This window comes from Oncorhynchus keta, chromosome 8 (genome assembly GCF_023373465.1).
Source record: "Oncorhynchus keta strain PuntledgeMale-10-30-2019 chromosome 8, Oket_V2, whole genome shotgun sequence".
Lineage (NCBI taxonomy): Eukaryota > Metazoa > Chordata > Actinopteri > Salmoniformes > Salmonidae > Oncorhynchus > Oncorhynchus keta.
This window is the reverse complement of record NC_068428.1, coordinates 16,620,977-16,639,457: the sequence shown is the minus strand read 5'-3', so window position 1 is coordinate 16,639,457 and position 18,481 is coordinate 16,620,977. Positions and strand designations below refer to the sequence as shown.

General features: G+C 46.2%; 1 protein-coding gene across 14 annotated transcripts in view; it reads left to right on the top strand.

Annotated features, from left to right (window-relative positions):
• The window catches only part of LOC118386605 (afadin-like), a 129,838-nt gene that overhangs the window by 92,205 nt on the left and 19,152 nt on the right, over window positions 1-18,481 (top strand). For all 14 annotated transcript variants that reach the window (XM_052523542.1, XM_052523550.1, XM_052523544.1 and 11 more), the window contains 7 exons: window positions 460-554; window positions 857-1,122; window positions 1,405-1,548; window positions 1,930-2,128; window positions 2,430-2,533; window positions 4,927-5,007; window positions 18,415-18,480. In XM_052523542.1, the coding sequence (XP_052379502.1) occupies window positions 460-554; window positions 857-1,122; window positions 1,405-1,548; window positions 1,930-2,128; window positions 2,430-2,533; window positions 4,927-5,007; window positions 18,415-18,480 (955 nt within the window). The remainder of the gene's footprint in view (window positions 1-459; window positions 555-856; window positions 1,123-1,404; window positions 1,549-1,929; window positions 2,129-2,429; window positions 2,534-4,926; window positions 5,008-18,414; window position 18,481) is intronic.

The window sequence follows — 18,481 nt, the reverse complement described above, 5'->3', positions numbered from 1 at the left end:
TATTCCAGGAGAAGTCCCCTTAAGGCTGCAGAGCAGCGGAAGTCCCCTTAAGGCTGCAGAGCAGGGGAAGTCCCCTTAAGGCTGCAGAGCAGGGGAAGTCCCCTTAAGGCTGCAGAGCAGGGGAAGTCCCCTTAAGGCTGCAGAGCAGGGGAAGTCCCCTTAAGGCTGCAGAGCAGGGGAAGTCCCCTTAAGGCTGCAGAGCAGGGGAAGTCCCCTTAAGGCTGCAGAGCAGGGGAAGTCCCCTTAAGGCTGCAGAGCAGGGGAAGTCCCCTTAAGGCTGCAGAGTAGGGGAAGTTTGTTTCTGCATTCGTGTCTGTCTTTTGTGTTTGTGTGTCTCTCTGTGCAAGTGAACATGTGCAAAGTTTGGTTCGCGTAGTTGGCCGTATATGCATTGTGTGGGTCTTTGTTTGTCCATATCCATGTGGACTATTCAGAACCAATGTGTTGTTGTCGTCTCAGGTACCTGGTCCAGTGTCTGCAGTCTGACCTGAATAATTACATGCCTGCGTTTTTGGATGACCCAGAGGAACAGAACCCTCAGAGGCCCAAAATAGGTGACTCACTTCTGTTCATACACTGATACTCTTACTGTGTACGTTAACAACTGTCAGCCAGGCCACAGTGGGGGGGGTTCTGTTACCAGTGCATTTACAGCCACACAGAATGTCCCTCAGTTTGGTTTTGAAGACTGAGCCCTCTAGTGGAGATGTACTGTATAATGTGTTAATACTGGAACGTTGATAGAATTTCTTCTACTTCTTCATGTTCCCTATGGACTTGAATGATATTAGACCCAAGGGTCAATGCTGACTTCACTAGTCCTGATGACCCCCCATTCCTTATCCTCCTCTCACAGAGGACGTTCTGCACACCCTGACGGGCGCCATGTCGCTGCTGCGCCGTTGCCGTGTCAACGCGGCGCTGACCATTCAGCTGTTCTCGCAGCTCTTCCACTTCATCAACATGTGGCTGTTCAACAAGCTGGCGATGGAGGCCGACTCTGGACTGTGTTCACACTACTGGGGCGCCATCCTCCGCCAGCAGCTCAGCCACATCGAGGCCTGGGCAGAGAAACAGGGCCTGGAGCTGGCCGCCGACTGCCACCTCAGTCGCATCGTACAGGTAGGATCCATCCTACCATTGTCCAGGAAGGCACATCCTGATAGGGCTGTTAGATACCCACTGTTTTTCATACCACGACTTACTGTATGCCCTTTCAGCGCCAAAGATTACTTGTCAAGTGGTTTCTGTTGAAAAACACTTGTCAGCAGCTCTGTATGATGCTTAAGGGGTCTTCGGGACCCTGCCTAAGGAAATTTGTAGGGGAAACCATTCAGTGTGGACCACAGGTCACTACTGTAAATCATGTCATTAATAGCACTCTGTCCTGCTGTTCCTCCCCAGGCTACGACTCTCCTCACCATGGACAAGTACTCCATGCAGGACGTGCAGAACATCCACAACACCTGCTTCAAGCTGAACTCCCTGCAGCTCAACGCCCTCATGACCAACTACCACTGTGCTCCCGACGAGCCTTACATCCCCCCCGTAAGACATGACGACACGCATCTCTATTCACACACACACACACACACACACACACACACACACACTGCTCTATTCACACACTACAGTTACAGTAAGTGACTATGAATGAATGTCTCCAAAGATGAGAAATAGGGGGTTGCGATTTGAAGCATTGCTTAACACGCATCTCCTCCTGTCGTTGTAATGCGTTGGAGTTTGTCCTGTACATTTTGGGGGAATGTTAGCTAAGCTCTCCACTTGACTGATCTTCATAGCTCCCCCCCCAGGTGAGGTTGCTGATTCTACACAGAGGGTTTTTGAGGGAACATTCAGAGGACTATTAGACACTTAACCGTCTGCTCGAACGAAACCCTCATTGGTCTATCTGGTGACTCTCAATAGGAGCTGATAGACCACGTGGTTGCCGTGGCGGAGAACACGGCAGATGAGCTGGCCCGTAGCGACGGCCGAGAGGTCCAGCTGGAGGAGGACCCCGACCTGCAACTGCCCTTCCTACTGCCCGAGGACGGCTACTCCTGCGACGTCGTGCGCAACATTCCCAACGGATTCCAGGAGTTCCTGGACCCCCTTTGTCAGAGAGGTACTTGTGTCGAGGAGAGATTGAGTTCCATTCCCGGAATGTCACACGGGTTGTGTTCTGTCGTTGGGAGCCAATCAGAGGCTGAGCTGGCCCGTGTTTGTTCTGTTGGCAGTGGAATGTAGTATGTAAGAAGAGTTTAGAAGACTGGAGAGCTGTTTGCGCCTGTCCTTTTCATTGCGTTTGCTTATGAGAGAGAGGGAGGTGTATTCCTAGAGCAGTTTGTGCAACCGTATGACTGTAGTCTCAGATATGTCGTAAGTAGTAGAAGAAGATAACTGTGATTTTCTCTTGTCCTGTGCAGGATTCTGTCGGCTAACCCCTCACCCCCGCTCCCCTGGGACCTGGACCATCCACTTTGAAGGAGCCGACTGCGACAGCCACTTTTTTGCAGACAACTCCGACCTGGTAGGTGTCCCACAGGGCGTTACAACTGTAGAACTATGCAAGGCAAAGACCATTTTCTTGCTGTATGGCCATGCGGAGTAGTGGCAGTCGTCATGGCCATGCGGAGTAGTGGCAGTCGTCATGGCCATGCGGAGTAGTGGCTGGTCGTCATGGCCATGCGGAGTAGTGGCTGGTCGTCATGGCCATGCGGAGTAGTGGCTGGTCGTCATGGCCATGCGGAGTAGTGGCTGGTCGTCATGGCCATGCGGAGTAGTGGCTGGTCGTCATGGCCATGCGGAGTAGTGGCTGGTCGTCATGGCCATGCGGAGTAGTGGCTGGTCGTCATGGCCATGCGGAGTAGTGGCTGGTCGTCATGGCCATGCGGAGTAGTGGCTGGTCGTCATGGCCATGCGGAGTAGTGGCTGGTCGTCATGGCCATGCGGAGTAGTGGCTGGTCGTCATGGCCATGCGGAGTAGTGGCTGGTCGTCATGGTGATAAGTCACTAAGTGCAGAGGGAATAGGCTGCTGCTTTGAACTGTTTTATGATACTTAAACATGTTTGTTACTCACCATGTATGTTTGTGACGATGTTTTGGCACGGCTCCTGCTTTATGTAACGACCATATGGACAGCCTTAATGTCCCATACTGCAGTCATGTAATCACTGCTCTACTCTACCCTATCACTCACTCACTCACTCCTGCTCGATTTCAGTCAACACCAATTACACCACAGAGGCCAATTAGTGACCGGGGGCTGTGGAACAGCAGAAAATGATACTCTTCTCACACGAATCACACAAAACCCCCTAAAATCCACCGCTTCCTACATAATTGCCCTGTTTTTCCCCCAGCTCTCCTTCTTCATGCTTTAAACCCCAGGTCAGCTCAGGGTGGGCGTCAGCCCCCACAGTAGTGACGGGACCGGGGAGAGGGAGGGCGTCCAAACCGTTTAAACACCGCTGAGGTTCTGATTAATGGCTTCTTGGTTGTGTGCCAGGAACCCCCGCCTCATGTTACCACCGCCTTGCTCCAGAATCAATACTGTAGTGTTCCATGATGTTCTCATATTAACAGCCATTACAGGGTTAATCAGACACACCAGAGACACACAGGGGATCCCTGATGAGAAGAACAATCAGGTGTATTCATTTGTTGGATTCCGTTGCAAAAAAAAAAAAAAGTTGTCAGTTCCCAAAACGTTTTCTCGTTTTGCTGCAGAAATGGTTTATTCCAAAACGTTTTGCAACAGACAAAATGTTTTTCAATGGAATTCAACAATAAATACACCCCAGGTGTCTAGGTTTCCCTGATCACTAGTCCAGACAGGACATTTACATTTAAGTCATTTAGCAGACGCTCTTATCCAGAGCGACTTACATAGACAACCTGGTGGTCCCGGGATCCCCCAGGAACACCATATCGATACAGAACTTAGTGTGGACACCCGTTCGACGTAGTGTGCTGCAGCCCAGAGCTCCTCAGCTCACTTGATCCACCAACCTCAGCCTCCCAGTGACTTGGATTACAGGCACATGCCACCGCACCCGGCAGGAGTGGATGTGTAACTGTTGCTAGCCTAGTGCAGTCAGACTGTTTAGAAGAGCGGCTGTGGTACTAAAACTCAGGAAGCTCACTCTCTCTGAAAAACTCTCATTGGCAGGTGTTTATGAGTTAGTCTCTTAACTGCAAAATTGCTATTGCCTGAATGAATGCATTGTTTCCTCATTGTAGCCAGCTGACCCCTGCATCACCATTGCCCTGCCCTCTAGCACTTGGTGAATCACTCCAATGGCATTCAGAAAGACTTGTTCTGCACCACATCACACGATGAGAAATGCAACCACAGCCCTGTTACTTAATGTGGCTTTGTGTCCTCTCTCCCTTTCTCGTTGTCTCTGAACTATGTGGCAGTATAGCATAGCTCTTCAGCTGAGAGAAGAGTTGTTTGTGTCTTTGGGGCTGTTGAGTGTCAATGTGTTCAGTGCCAAAGGGAGGAGAGGCTGTCTGTCTGTGTGCCTCTTTGTGTGGGAAGCACTGCTCTCTCGCTTTCACTCTCTCTCCCGCCCTGCTTCCAGGCAGCCCTCCTTTTTAAATGAGCCCATTGAGAGCCTCTGGAGCCAAGCGCATATGGCTTTCATTCTTGACTCCTCTCCAGCACCCGCCGTTTCTCACTGCGGTCACCCCAACCCGGCGCTCTCTCTGTATGACGACCCTGCTCTGCTCTCTATCCCCCTGCTTCCTCCTCCAGAGCCTCATTCCGCCAGAGGAGCGTCCCAGAGAGACAGCTCAGAGTCCTTTAGAAGCCTGACTGACCAGCTGACCGGATCCCACCGTTGACACCAACTGCACTCCAGCTACCCCAGTTGATAAGATTTTTCCTGAGCTAAAATTGCTCTCTCTTCTCGTTGCAGCAAATGCGGAAGGAACCGGAAGTTGTGACGGTCACCCTGAAGAAGCACAATGGCATGGGCCTCAGCATTGTGGCTGCCAAGGTAAGACATCTCTTAATCGTGTCCTTTACCATTTAGGCTAAATGTTTTTTGTCGGTACACACTAGTGCTCCTGGAAGAGGTTTGTGACTTCCTGACTGGAAGAGAAGTTTTATCTGAGCGATGTGAAAAACAGACTCTACAGAAACAAGCCAGAAACGTTGAATTACATTTGTTGCGTCCATGTTTGAGCAGACTTACTGCCTAGTGAACACATAAATAATCCAAATGAAGCCCTTATCTCAGCCGTTGTCAAGAGGCCTGCCTGCTGTTGCCTCGAGGTTTTTTGAGTGTGTCCTCATTTTCGGGTCCACAACAATGCCAGTGGAACATGCTGTTTCTAGCCGTGTGGATGGATGTAAGAGCCTTACATTTTCCTGCTTTAACTCTGGATAATGATGAGATGACAGAAAAGAGATCGGCAGAGCAGGCAGCCTTTTGTTGATCGTGTGTGTGTGACTAAGCGACTGTCATGGTTCCTCTACCTGCAGCGTTAGCTCACTGTTCTCTCAGCACTCTGAGGGATGTTTTTTACTGAAACAGATCGCTCTTTGTTTCTGTCCGTCTGTTTGGCAAACATTCAAATTGGAAGTCAAAACAGCAGTAAGCTAATTTGTCTTCCGACTGACAGTTTCAGCCGTCCCTGGTCCTAACCATCATGTCCTAGTGTTGGAGGAAGCGGAGCGGGGGGCGACGACGAAATGTTGTTTTCAGACACTGTGGTTTTCCTCACCTTTTGGTCCGACCGCTAAAGACTAACCGTAATAGGTTCTTTAACTAAAGCGTCGTCATTTGCAGTGGGGAATTAGTTAGTTAACATTTTACCCAGGCGGTAATTGGCCTGGGTACTGACCTGCAGCTGGCCTAGCTTTAGCCCAGTTCTGACCCGGTTTGGTCTGTGTGGGTAATGTGAGAGTGTCTTACTGGGCTGCCAGAAGACTAGGTGTATGAGAGAAAGAGGAGGTTGTGAATAGAGGAGGGAAAGGTGGGACCTTCATGAACTGTTTATTTTCAAAGCAAAGTTCTGGAGTTTGAGGTGGCCACATCCCCTGTGTTTTTACTGCTATTTTCAACCTGAGGTGGTGTGTAAGACAAGGACGGATGGGGGGAGCGGCGGGAGGGAAGGAGAGAAATGGGAGGGGTAGAAGGAAGGCACAGGGCAGAATGAGAAAGAAAGACAGAGTAATGATAGATTTGCCTGGTGCAGAACACACAGCTGGGAAGTTTACCCAAACTGTTGCAGAGTAGCGGGGGCTAGCGCTGGTGGACTGGTTACGTAACCGTCTGGATATGGTATTTCCTACTCCGGCTAGCTGCTGATATTTGCCATATGGGTCCAACAGTAAGATGTGGAGTAGAGATATCTTTCACTCGCTGCTCCACACCTAGTCTCTCCTTCGTTAGCTGTTTAGTTTTGTTCTCTGTGAGTACATCTGGGCTGTGATCTGCCCCTTGTTGCCCGAGCTCCAGCCGGCGCTAGCCGAGTGGGAACTATCTTCACCATGTGGTTCTCTGTGGTTGGGAGGAAGGACCAGTCCAAGTTGGTAAGTCTCGATGCTGACTTCTCTTGGAAACAAGGGTTTAAGCATGCCTTGTATGGTGTGAATGCATAGAGGTGTGGGCAGGACCGCAGCAGGGGAGGAGGTTGAGGGTGTGAAGACACAGGAAATAGAAGGCGACTCCAGTATATGCTCCTGTTCTACTCGCTGTAACCTTCCATATCTGACACCTTGGTGTTCTTTTTCTCAAGTTTACTTCTCAGTGGGAGTTCAATCTTTCACAGTTGCTCGTTTCAAATGTGTGAGACTGTAAATAAACGTCCAGCGCGGACCGGTTCGTCACGTTGATATGACCCACTATGTAAGGGACCTAAGACCGCTCATCTCTATGAGCTGTTTCCCCAGTTAGGGTGCTGCAATGCACACACACAGACCAGAACTTCAACACGAGGACCCCCAGTTGGGGTGCTGCAATGCACACACACACAGGCCAGAACTTCAACACGAGGACCCCCAGTTAGGGGTGCTGCAATGCACACACACAGGCCAGAACTTCAACACGAGGACAAGAGCTTGGTTTTTAGTCGTTGTTTGTTTTGTAGATGCTGGTGCAATAGTGATGGAACCGTAGAAGCTGCATTACAATGGCTAGCTGGTTGAATACAAACCCTGTGGTTTCCCCAAACACGGTCCTGTGGACTCCCCCTGGGTGCATGTTTTGGTTTTAGCCTCCTTCCCGCTGCCTTGTGAACGACTGTTTTTTAATGACTTCATTAGAGCAGTGCTGTGTGTGTCCTGCAACTTAAACGCTTCCTTTCTGACAGACAAAGAGAGGTGCATGTTATTAAATGACAAAATGAAAGACTTGAATAGCATCGAAGGAATGAGCGAGAGATGGATTGTACAAAACACCCCCTTCTGACCCAGAACCATGTCTGTCAAGACCCTGTTTAATAGAAAAGCACACGAAGCACCTAGCGGCCTATAACCATCACCACCACACACCCCCAGACAGAGGGGCGAAGACACGGCTCTGTGTGGTCTCCACGAACCCAAGCAAGCAGGGCAGAGCCCACCCACCCCCTTTCGCCGCACAGACACAGGCGTCTGACTCAACAGTGTGGGAAGCACACTGGAGTCATTTAGACCACAGCCACATGTCAAGACATTCCCCTCTGCTATTCGTTGATTATCAGATTAGTGTGGTGCCGAACTGTGTACTGTGAAGTTTTTTTAATATGGGGTGTCACAGAGGTGGCCCAGTGTGCTGAGAGCACATTCTGATGATGGAACTGTCTGACCCACTTGACCTCAGATCCAAAGAAACATTCTCTTTGCTCAATTCAATGTCATCACAGACGGGCCGTTCTTCTCGAGGGGAAAAATATGTCGTCTCAGTCGTGTGAGATTGTGCTGCTACTTGTTCCATGCTTCTCCTGTCTTCAGTCAGATTGCGTCGCCTTTAAGAATGAAGTGTATTGATGGAGCTATTTCCCCAACGGTATGGAGGTCAGATTGACCACCTCGGAGCTGTGGACAAATTGACTTGAGACAGAGATTTGTGTGTGTATATTATAAACTCCCTCAGGACTCCAGTCCAACTATTGTCTCCTTTGGTAAACCCCTGTGGCAGGAAACTGCAGACCATAGTATGGCTTTGAGATATATGCAGGAATGTACACACATACACCAGGGTATCCGTTAGCCGGCAATTGACGTAAATAAAACTGTTGTCGGTCAAAATAACTGAGGGGGGGGGGGAAATCCCTTTTTATTTTTTATTAATCGATGGAAATACATTTGACGTCATCCTTATCGGTCTATAGGTTAATAAGCATAATTGAGTGGAATTAAATAGTCCGTTGTGTATTTTCGTTACTCATAATGCATTTTTATTTATCCAACCCAGCTATCACACGCACACAGCATACAGAGCCTATTTTCAGCGGGGTTTCTCCCTGCAGCTCGTCAGCTGGTTTCTGTGCTCTTGTCAGCCCATTCATTGCGCAACAATTCTATATGCTTTCGCGTGTTTAACTGTTTTGGTGCACGACATTATCAGGACCGAGAAACCAGGAACATGCTCATTGCTCACATTAAGCGCTCCAAACAAAAGACAATGGGAAAAAAATGGACAACTCTCTTATGGTTATGAAATGAACTAAAAGTTGTTTCTCACAAGTGTAGCAGGTTGTGAATTCCATAAACTACGTTTCCACTCCGAGAATGAGAACTGTAAATGACTAATACATGCATTGATGTTTTCCCTTTGTCCTTATGGGGTATTGTGTGTAGATTGATGAGGAACATTTTTAATTGAATCCATTTTAGAATAAGGCTGTAACGTTACAAAATGTGTAAAAAGTCAAGTGGTCTGAATACTTTCCGAAGGCACTGTATGAAATGGGCAATTGATACGCATTTTTAATAAAGGGCAAACAATTCACACAATTAAACAATGAATGTGCAAGAATTTGTGGAAGACTGTTGAGCCATTCTGGATAGAGGCTCTCCTACAGTGCATATTTGCCACACACCTCTTCCCTTTGTTTTGAAGTTATACTCAAGACCTAGGCCTGTTTCCACGCGTGCTGCCCAAATGGGCAAAGGCGTACGAGCTTATGATTTGAAACAATTCAGTAATTTTCTTTTAATAGCTAATGATCCTTGATTCCTCTTTGACTAAGTCATGCTTTCTGGTGAAGTATTTAATTTTTTGTGTAGACAGGAGTAATTATATCATTATGGCAAATTTGTTTCCATTTACTTCCCTATTGGACTCGCCGCTATTGGCATTTTCCAGCACCACATTTTCCTAACAGAAACTGACATATCCACAAACACAGAATGATTGCCGGTTCAGTGCAAAGGACAGTTGTGTGGCAGAGTCTGATGCCTTGGCTCCAAATTCCTATAGAGCAGAACTGGGTTACAGTGCACTCATGGCAGGGCGGGACGGGAGAGCTGTTTGTGACTTACAGCCAACACATTCATCTGACTGGAGTAAAGTTTATTCACTACTGTGTGTGTGTGTGTGTGTGTGTGTGTGTGTGTGTGTGTGTGTGTGTGTGTGTGTGTGTGTACAGAAGTGATATGTCTCTGGATTGTACTAGGACTGTGTCCTTACTGGACCCTACCACCACACTGGAAATGTGCTCATCCTCAGATCATAACACCCGGTGAACTGAGCAGCTATTACTTCGTAAGGGGGTCATTTCCCTGCCCCACCCTGTTTACCATATGGTCTGCTGTTAGTGGTGCAAGTCAACACACTTAGGACAACATTTTCTGTCTGTAAAATAGCTCTTGCAGTGTGCGAAATTGTGGAGTTCTTTCCACGCTCAACCATAACATTGAAATAGATTGAAAGCATTTAAGGCGCTTTGGAATACTGCAGCTTGCTAGTCATCTTCTTGCATCGTTTCTATTATGCATTTCAATTGTAAAGAGCTTGGATCTCTCCTCTGAACATGCCGTCTCCAGTCTCTGAGACGTGACTAGACGTGTTAGAGCTGTATAGCAGTCTGTAGTAGTCTCATTTTGAGGCTCTCGCAGCCCCAGCTGTCTGGCTCCAATCCCCAGGTGTGATGTGTGCCACGCTTTGACTCCACACACAACTCCCCTCAGTTTCGGGCGAGGCGTGTAGCGTGACTTCAACTCGACACGTCCAACACCCTCCGATATCCTGACAGTTAACAGGATCGTAGCTAGCTACACACGTGCTCACCATAATGCTACAGTGCGTCAGCTTCCTCTCCTTTACTAAAGTCAATGTTAGGGTCTTTAGGTGTTTTAGATAAGGAGGTTTTAGTGAGAGCGGTGGGATACATGTTGGATATATGTTGGATGAATGGGTATTATGCCACCTTTTAAGCAGGTATAAATACTACCCAGTATTCTACTACACTAGCCAGCCCTCGTACTTAAAAACGGTAGCAATTAGAGCTCTCGTTAAAGCACTGCAGAGTTTTATTCATGGACTTTATAGACCTCTGTTACATGTGTTTTGCCAGGCTGAGCCTATGAACTTGTGTCGGGCTGATAGGCCAAGGCGGGGTAGGGGAGCCCTGATGCTTCTCGCTCTCTCGCTCAATTCAGTTTGCTTTCTTGGCTTGACGTAACAATGTACATATTGCCAAATCTTACTTTGGAGATTTACAATATTAACATAATAATATTATGGACATGTGCAGGTTGGTTGTAGTGGTCTGCCAACCCCACAGCTCTCTGCGCCTATACTCATCAGAGAGGTCTATGAAACACTAATTGTTTTAGATTTTTGACATTTTGTCTTGAAATGCAGCTTTGTCTCGGGTTCAGCTGGGGTACAGTGGTTGCAGAGCCTTTCCTCTACAGGGAGCCAAGTTTTCTTGTGTCTAACCTTCTCAATGGCAAGGCTGTGCTCACTGAGCCTGTACTTTGTCAAGGTTTAGTAACCATGGTCAAATAGTTTGCCATGCTACGGTATACTGGCCAGATAGCACTGCATTTTGTTTGTGCTTGTTTTTCTCAATAAGTCATGTAGTATTTTTTGGACTGTGTTGTAATTTGGTTTATTCTGATTGATTGGATGTTCTGGTCCTTGCATGCTGACCACACCGCTCGCGTCGTGTGCAAAATATATTTCGACATCTGTTATTCAATTATTGCACCCACACTGCTCGTGCGCGTCAACGAACGTCTGCGTTGCCACGGGCTAAAATAGAACTCCTTTGTATATCTGACGCAGATCGTGCTGCACGTCCTGCCTCTCCCATCTCCTCATTGGTTATACCCATGTGGGTGATTGAAAGACAACTGTTTCCGGTTGTCGTGGTAATACTATGTAAGTTTAGATGCCAATCACCATATAAGTTCAGAGTTGAAAAGGCCTGGAAGGAGGAGAGATGACTAGAAATGATGTGTGGATTAATTGTCGGAGTAGAGGACCTTGTGCATTTCAGGTAAAATAATGACTCAATGTTTATATCCCAGGACAAATTAGCTAAGAAGTGCAAGCTAACAAGCTAAATTGCCATAAATGTTTAATGCGTTTCGACCTGTCCCCAAATTAATGTTATTAGTTCAGAATTAGTTTTGATATTTTAACCTACGTGTCGTGATTGCGTTTGGTGTAGGGGGACAAAATAAATGTATGCACGATGGCACACGCGCGCAGAGGGTTTGGGTTCCATGTAAAATAGAAATGGGTTCTCTTTGTGGATGAATTAGGAGCATATACCCACGTGGGTGATTGAAAGATGAACTGTCATATAAAGTACAAAGAAGAAAAAGAAGCCTGAAGGAAGGAGGAGAGCTGAAAACACGAATTCCTTTCTCATTTGTGGATGAATTGTCTGACTAGAGGATCTTGTGCATTTCAGGTAAAATAACAACCCAATGTTTATATCCCAGGACAAATTAGCTAGCAACAGCAAGCTAGCTAAATTGCCATAAATGTTTCATGCTTTTTGATCTGTCCCCAAATTAATATAATTGGTTCAGAGTTTGTTTTGATAATTCAACCTGCGTGTCCAGATTGCTTCTGGTGTGGGTGAACAAAATCAACGTGCACACGCGTGTCTGTTTTGGTCAGCTTGTTAGGCTTCAGTGTGTTAGTAAAAGAGGTTTGTGAACTCAGGGACCAGCTGGATGAGGGAAGTCTTTTCTTTGCTCAGCTCTTGGCATTGCAGGGCTTGATTTTTGTATTTATTTTTAATTTTTGTATTTTACCTTTTATTTTACTAGGCAAGTCAATTAAGAACAAATTCTTATTTTCAATGACGGCCTAGGAACAGTGGGTTAACTGCCTGTTCAGGGGCAGAACGACAGATTTTGTACCTTGTCAGCTCGGGGATTTGAACTTGCAACCTTTCGGTTACTAGTCCAACACTCTAACCACTAGGCTACCCTGCCCCCCCGCCTGATAATGATATGAGTGGGGGTCACGGTATTTTAGATGTTTCCAAAACTTAATTGCTCTTTTTTTAAATTATTATGAGTGGTTATTGGCCTAATTCTGCCCTGCATGCGTTGTTTGTAGTTTTCCTCTGGACATGGAGGAGAATCTTACAGAACTCTGCATGCAGTGTGTTTATCCCATTGGGTGAAATCTTGTTTTGCATGTGGACCTGTCATAAAGTGCAATTGGTTCAATGACACATTTTAATTAAATTTGAAACCTTGTTTTTAATGGCATAGGTTGCCCTGCGTTAACTCTTACATTTATAATGCTACAGAAAACCTTCCCCGGGTTACTGTTCACACACATGCCTCTGTAATTATTAGGGTCAAATGTATCTCCGTTCTTAAAGATTGGGGCTATAAATCCTTGATTCCAGATGTCAGGGAAGTAACCTACACTCAGGATCAAATGAAACCGTTTGAATATAGCCACTTGAAATCTCTGTCTCTCTCTCTGTCGGTTAGAACTCCCATTTCCCTCACATCACTCCTTTATGTAAAGGCCTTAATCGAGAACAGAGGTGGGATCCAATCAAATTTTATTTGTCACATACACATGGTGAGCAGATGTTAATGCGAGTGTAGCGAAATGCTTGTGCTTCTAGTTCCGACAATGCAGTAATAACCAACGAGTAGTCTAACCTAACAATTTCACAACAATTACCTTATACACACAAGTGTGAAGGAATGAATAAGAATATGTACATAAAATAATATATGAATGAGTGATGGTACAGAACGGCACAGGCAAGATGCAGTGGATGGTATAGAGTACAGAATATACATATGAGATGAGTAATGTAGGGCATGTAAACATATAAATGTGGCATTGTTTCATGGGGAAATGCAGTGGGGTCAAAAGTATTCAGGCACACACGTACACACATTCCCAGGTTTGTTTGTCCCCTGTGGCAGTAACTTCTGACTGGCACCCTGGTTCTCGCACTAAACCCAGTCTCCTGTCCCCATCCAAATGTGAGCTGTAGTAAGATTTTCCTCTTGTAGGACAATAAACAAGAAATCTGTATCAGCCTGGCAGAGGGCCAGTAGTCCTGACCTGTGTAAGGGGACCCCCTCTTGTGTTTGAGTGGGACCATTGGGTCCCCCGGGAGGACGGGTGGCCCTCTGGAATGTCCCCCTCTGGGCTCAGGTGACATACCTCTAGGGGGAGTCCATGCCACAGCTCCAGTGTCTGCATTGTTCATAATCAAACACACACCTACGCCAGATTAGCGACTTCCACCACAGTGCCAGACTGAACTGAAGACTGAACAGATTGACCTATTTACTCTATCTGAAGGTATCTCTTTTATTGCAGGGGTGTCGAACTCTTTCCATGGAGGGCCTAGTGTCTGCTGGTTTTAGTTTTTTTCCTTTCAATTAAGACCTAGACAACAGTTGGGGTAATGGGTAGTGGAGGGCTGGGTGGGTGCTTCTGATGGTCTATTGTGGTGTAAAGAGCCAGGCTTTCTCAGGCGGATTCTGTTTCTGCGTTTCCTCACCGCTACTGTGGCTGAAATCTGTGCTCGGCTTCCTTAACCACAGATCTCGCTCCCTCTTTTTCTCTCTCTCTGCTCTTCAGATCCTCTGTCTTTACATTCTTTGCGTTAGCATCCAAATAAGGCATCAATTTAAGGAGTGTGACAGTCGAATCCTCTCTGGTTTACATTTCAGTGGTTGTTTTGACAGCTCTTCACAATGCCCATTAAACGCTTTGAGGAGTAAACAGATGTTCAGACAGCAGGCGACTGTTCAAATCTCTCCCCTAGCTTCAGTGTCGCCCGCCAGCCTTTCTCAGCTGACCAACACACATTAGACTTAAAACAACTGCGTGTCGCATCCACAGCAACCTTCGTGTGAGACGGCCAATGGGCCCACACATGGGTGGCTTTTACTGGTCACACCCTCCAATCCCGGTTCTCGTGTTTGACATGTGCATTGTTAGCACCTCCAGCTGAAGGTCATCTCTGCCCACAATCCCATGCTATTCTCTCTGATAGGTCACTAGGGCCCACCACACATCCTTTATGTTGACCAGCGTCGAGGTGTAACTGCGCAGACTCTAATGTCGAGGGTCTTGTTGTGAGTCACTACACTTGAATAGGGGAGGAAGTAATAAGGTAGTGTGGAACTGGTGCTGTGGAAGAGCAGGACCCCATGGCAGGCTGTGCTGTGTGGCGATCTGCTGCAGCTAGAGGAATGTGTTGTTGACCATGGAGGAGAGCAGTACTGTGATCGCCCTCCCTGTTCTGGCTGTTGTCTCTCTGGTACTGGTTCCCTTGAATTGAATGAAGGAGTTAATGTTTTACTTCAGAGACTAACATTGTTCTCAACAACACACACGCCAAGTTCTCTCAGTCAAGCTCATTTGATATCTGTTGCGTAGGTTCCTTCAGACAATCGTGTTGTTGAGTTGTGTTACACAAAGTTCGTAAGGCGCAATAGTTTTCGGTGGGGTTCTCGGGTTAGAGCACTGCCTGCATCTATTATCTAGCCTGCTGTGTTTGTACAGGTGAAAGCTCTTTTTTTTTTATTTATTTCTTTTATACAATTGTCTGGTATTATTGGGCCGTAGATCCATGTGAACAGGGCTCTCGTGTTATTTTGAGATGATATTACATTGAACAAGACCGTACTGTTCCAGGCAGCTCAATGTGATCTCCACCGGATATAACCCCCAATATTATAGCTGGCTCTGGCCCAGGATTTCCTTTAGGAAAATTTGATGCCGGACATTTGACCGACAACATTTTAATTTACTGGACATTACTGGACCCATAAGCATTGGGCCTGATTAGGGCGTCAACCCACCGTGCTCAGAATGACAGGAATCACATTTAGAATGTGGTAATTCATATTAACAGAACATGCATTTCGCGGATGCAACAATGTGCGGTCCTTTTACCAAATTCTGATGTGCACTTTGAACATGCGCTTAAATATTTTATAACTGTCCAGATGTACTTTTCCTCAGCCAACAAGACGAGTAACAAAGAGCAAAATCACTAGCTTATGTCAATCTACTATAGTAGAAAAGTTTAGGCTACCTATTCTATTGGTCAGCTTGTCGAGAACGAAATAGCCTATTCCAAACAGACTCTGGGACAGTTGTGGGACGATAGATCCCAGATTTATCCAGCCAAAAGGCCTGATGCAACCGATCACAACGTTTAACTTCAAATGTTGATAAACTATTATTTCTTCACATTATATGCGCACAAGGCAGTAAGTAGGCTATGCACAAATGTTCATTCCGTAATGCAATTAGCGGGAAAACAGTTAACAAAATTCATACTGCCTCCAACTCATTGCAGCGTGGTGTGTGATGCGCTGATGAAGCCTGCCTTAATTTTGCAATTGCCGCGTTCAAAACAACTGGGAACTCGGAAATCTCAGACTTCAGTGCGTTCAAGTCAACGAGGTGGGGGAGATTTTCAATTCGAAGGCTCTGTATCTGTATGCTGTACTCGTGATAAATGAGATGCATAACGAATATACTGTAGACGCGCCAATTTAATTCCACAAAATTATGCAAATTAACCTATAGGCCAATAAGCTTAAACAGTCAAATGTATTTACATCGACTGGTATTTCTATCAAGGAATAGGCTAAAAAGCATCATTACGCAATGGGATTTTTTTGTTATTTACTGGACAATTGTCTGATGGCAATTTTATTTATCAGCTTTAAAAAATAAAACAATTATGGACAAAAGCTGGCTATTACCGGCTAACTGAAATCTTGCCCGTCTGGGCATGCCATATTGGGTGGGTAGTTACCTTTTTGAGAGCTCAGCCATGGGAAAATACCTTTTTCATCATGGTAGATACATTTTTAGTCCACTCTCATAAAACACTGACTCTCAGGACTTCTTCCACACTACAGTCGTGGCCAAAAGTGTTGAGAATGACACAAATGTACATTTTCAAAGTCTGCTGCCTCAGTTTGTATGATGGAAATTTGCATATATTCCAGAGTGATCAGATTTGCATGTCCCTCTTTGCAAAGTCCCTCTTTGCCATGCAAATTAACTGAATCCCCCCAAAAACATTTCCACTGCATTTTTAGCACTGCCACAAAAGGACCAGCTGACATGTCATTGATTCTCTTGTTAACACAGATGTGAGTGTTGATGAGGACAAGGCTGGAGATCACTCTGTCATGCTGATTGAGTTCGAATAACAGACTGGAAGCTTCAAGAGGAGGGTGGTGCTTCGAATCATTGTTCTTCCTCTGTCAACCATGGTTATCTGCAAGGAAACACGTGCCATCATCATTGCTTTGCACAAAAAGGGCTTCACAGGCAAGGATATTGCTACCAGTAAGATTGCACCTAAATCAACCATTTATCAGATCATCAAGAACTTCAAGGAGAGCGGTTCAATTGTTGTGAAGAAGGCTTCGGGCGCCCAAGAAAGTCCAGCAAGCGGCAGGACCGTCTCCTAAAGTTGATTCAGCTGCGGGATCGGGGCACCACCAGTACAGAGCTTGCTCAGGAATGGCAGCAGGCAGGTGTGAGTGCATCTGCACGCACAGTGAGGCGAACTTTTGGAGGATGGCCTGGTGTCAAGAAGGGCAGCTATGAAGCCACTTCTCTCCAGGAAAAACATTCACGGACAGACTGATATTCTGCAAAAGATACAGGGATTGGACTGCTGAGGACTGGGGTACAGTCATTTTCTCTGATGAATCCCCTTTCCGATTGTTTGGGGCATCCAGAAACAAGCTTGTCCGGAGAAGACGATGTGAGCGCTACCATCAGTCCTGTGTCATGCCAACAGTAAAGCATCCTGAGACCATTCATGTGTGGGGTTGCTTCTCAGCCAAGGGAGTGGGCTCACTCACAATTTTGCCTAAGAACACAGCCATGAATACAAAATGGTACCAACACATCCTCCGAGAGCAACTTCTCCCAACCATCCAGGAACAGTTTGGTGACGAACAATGCCCTTTCCATCATGATGGAGCACCTCGCCATAAAGCAGAAGTGATAACTAAGTGGCTCGGGGAACAAAACATCGATATTTTTGGTCCATGGCCAGGAAACTCCCCAGACCTTAATTCCATTGAGAACTTGTGGTCAACCCTCAAGAGGCGGGTGGGCAAACAAATTCTGACAAACTCCAAGCATTGATCATGCAAGAATGGGCTGCCATCAGTCAGGGTGTGGCCCAAAAGTTAATTGACAGCATGCCAGGGCTGATTGCAGAGGTCTTGAAAATGAAGGGTCAACACTGAAAATATTGACTCTTTGCATCAACATCATGTAATTGTCAATAAAAGCATTTGACACTTATGAAATGCTTGTAATTATACTTCAGTATTCCATAGTAACATCTGAAGCAGCAAACTTTGGAAATTAATATTTGTGTCATTCTCAACTTTTGGCCACGACTGTATTCTAGGATTATTTTTCAATTGGATGCTAGTGAAATGATTTAGGTTAACCTATTGTAACTGGTATGAAGTGATTTATTTTAGTTTGGGCAGAGGTATTCGTGGGATCCCCTTGTCGTTTTCCTGTGTTTTAAATGTGGCGACGCTGAAAGGGAACCTGAACTGGTTGAAGGGGCTAGTCAGAACAGCAGATGGTATGGATCATGTCAAGCCACCTTTTGGCCTCGTCTCATGTAGCCTCATTATTAGTACCATGTTTGTTTTTGTCGATTTTAATATAAATTGTCCTGCTCGGCGTCTCTAGTCTGCAGATGAATAGTTTAATTTAGTTGGCAGTTCACTGTAGACCGATGCCTCCACATAGTGCTACAGTAGCTGTGTGATTTATTGAGGAATTGTGCTGCTACGTTAACACTAAATGGTCTCTGTTTAGTGTAAACAATGTTCTACCAGGTCAGCTGATCAGCATCTGCTCCACAGTAACGTTAGTTACAACAGAACGCTATGGGCCACGTGTTCAGACTGTCTGGCTTGTAAAGTGATGTGTTCCGTTCTGTCTGTCTTTCTCAAGGGTGCTGGACAGGACAAGCTCGGGATCTACATCAAGTCTGTTGTGAAGGGAGGTGCGGCTGAAGTGG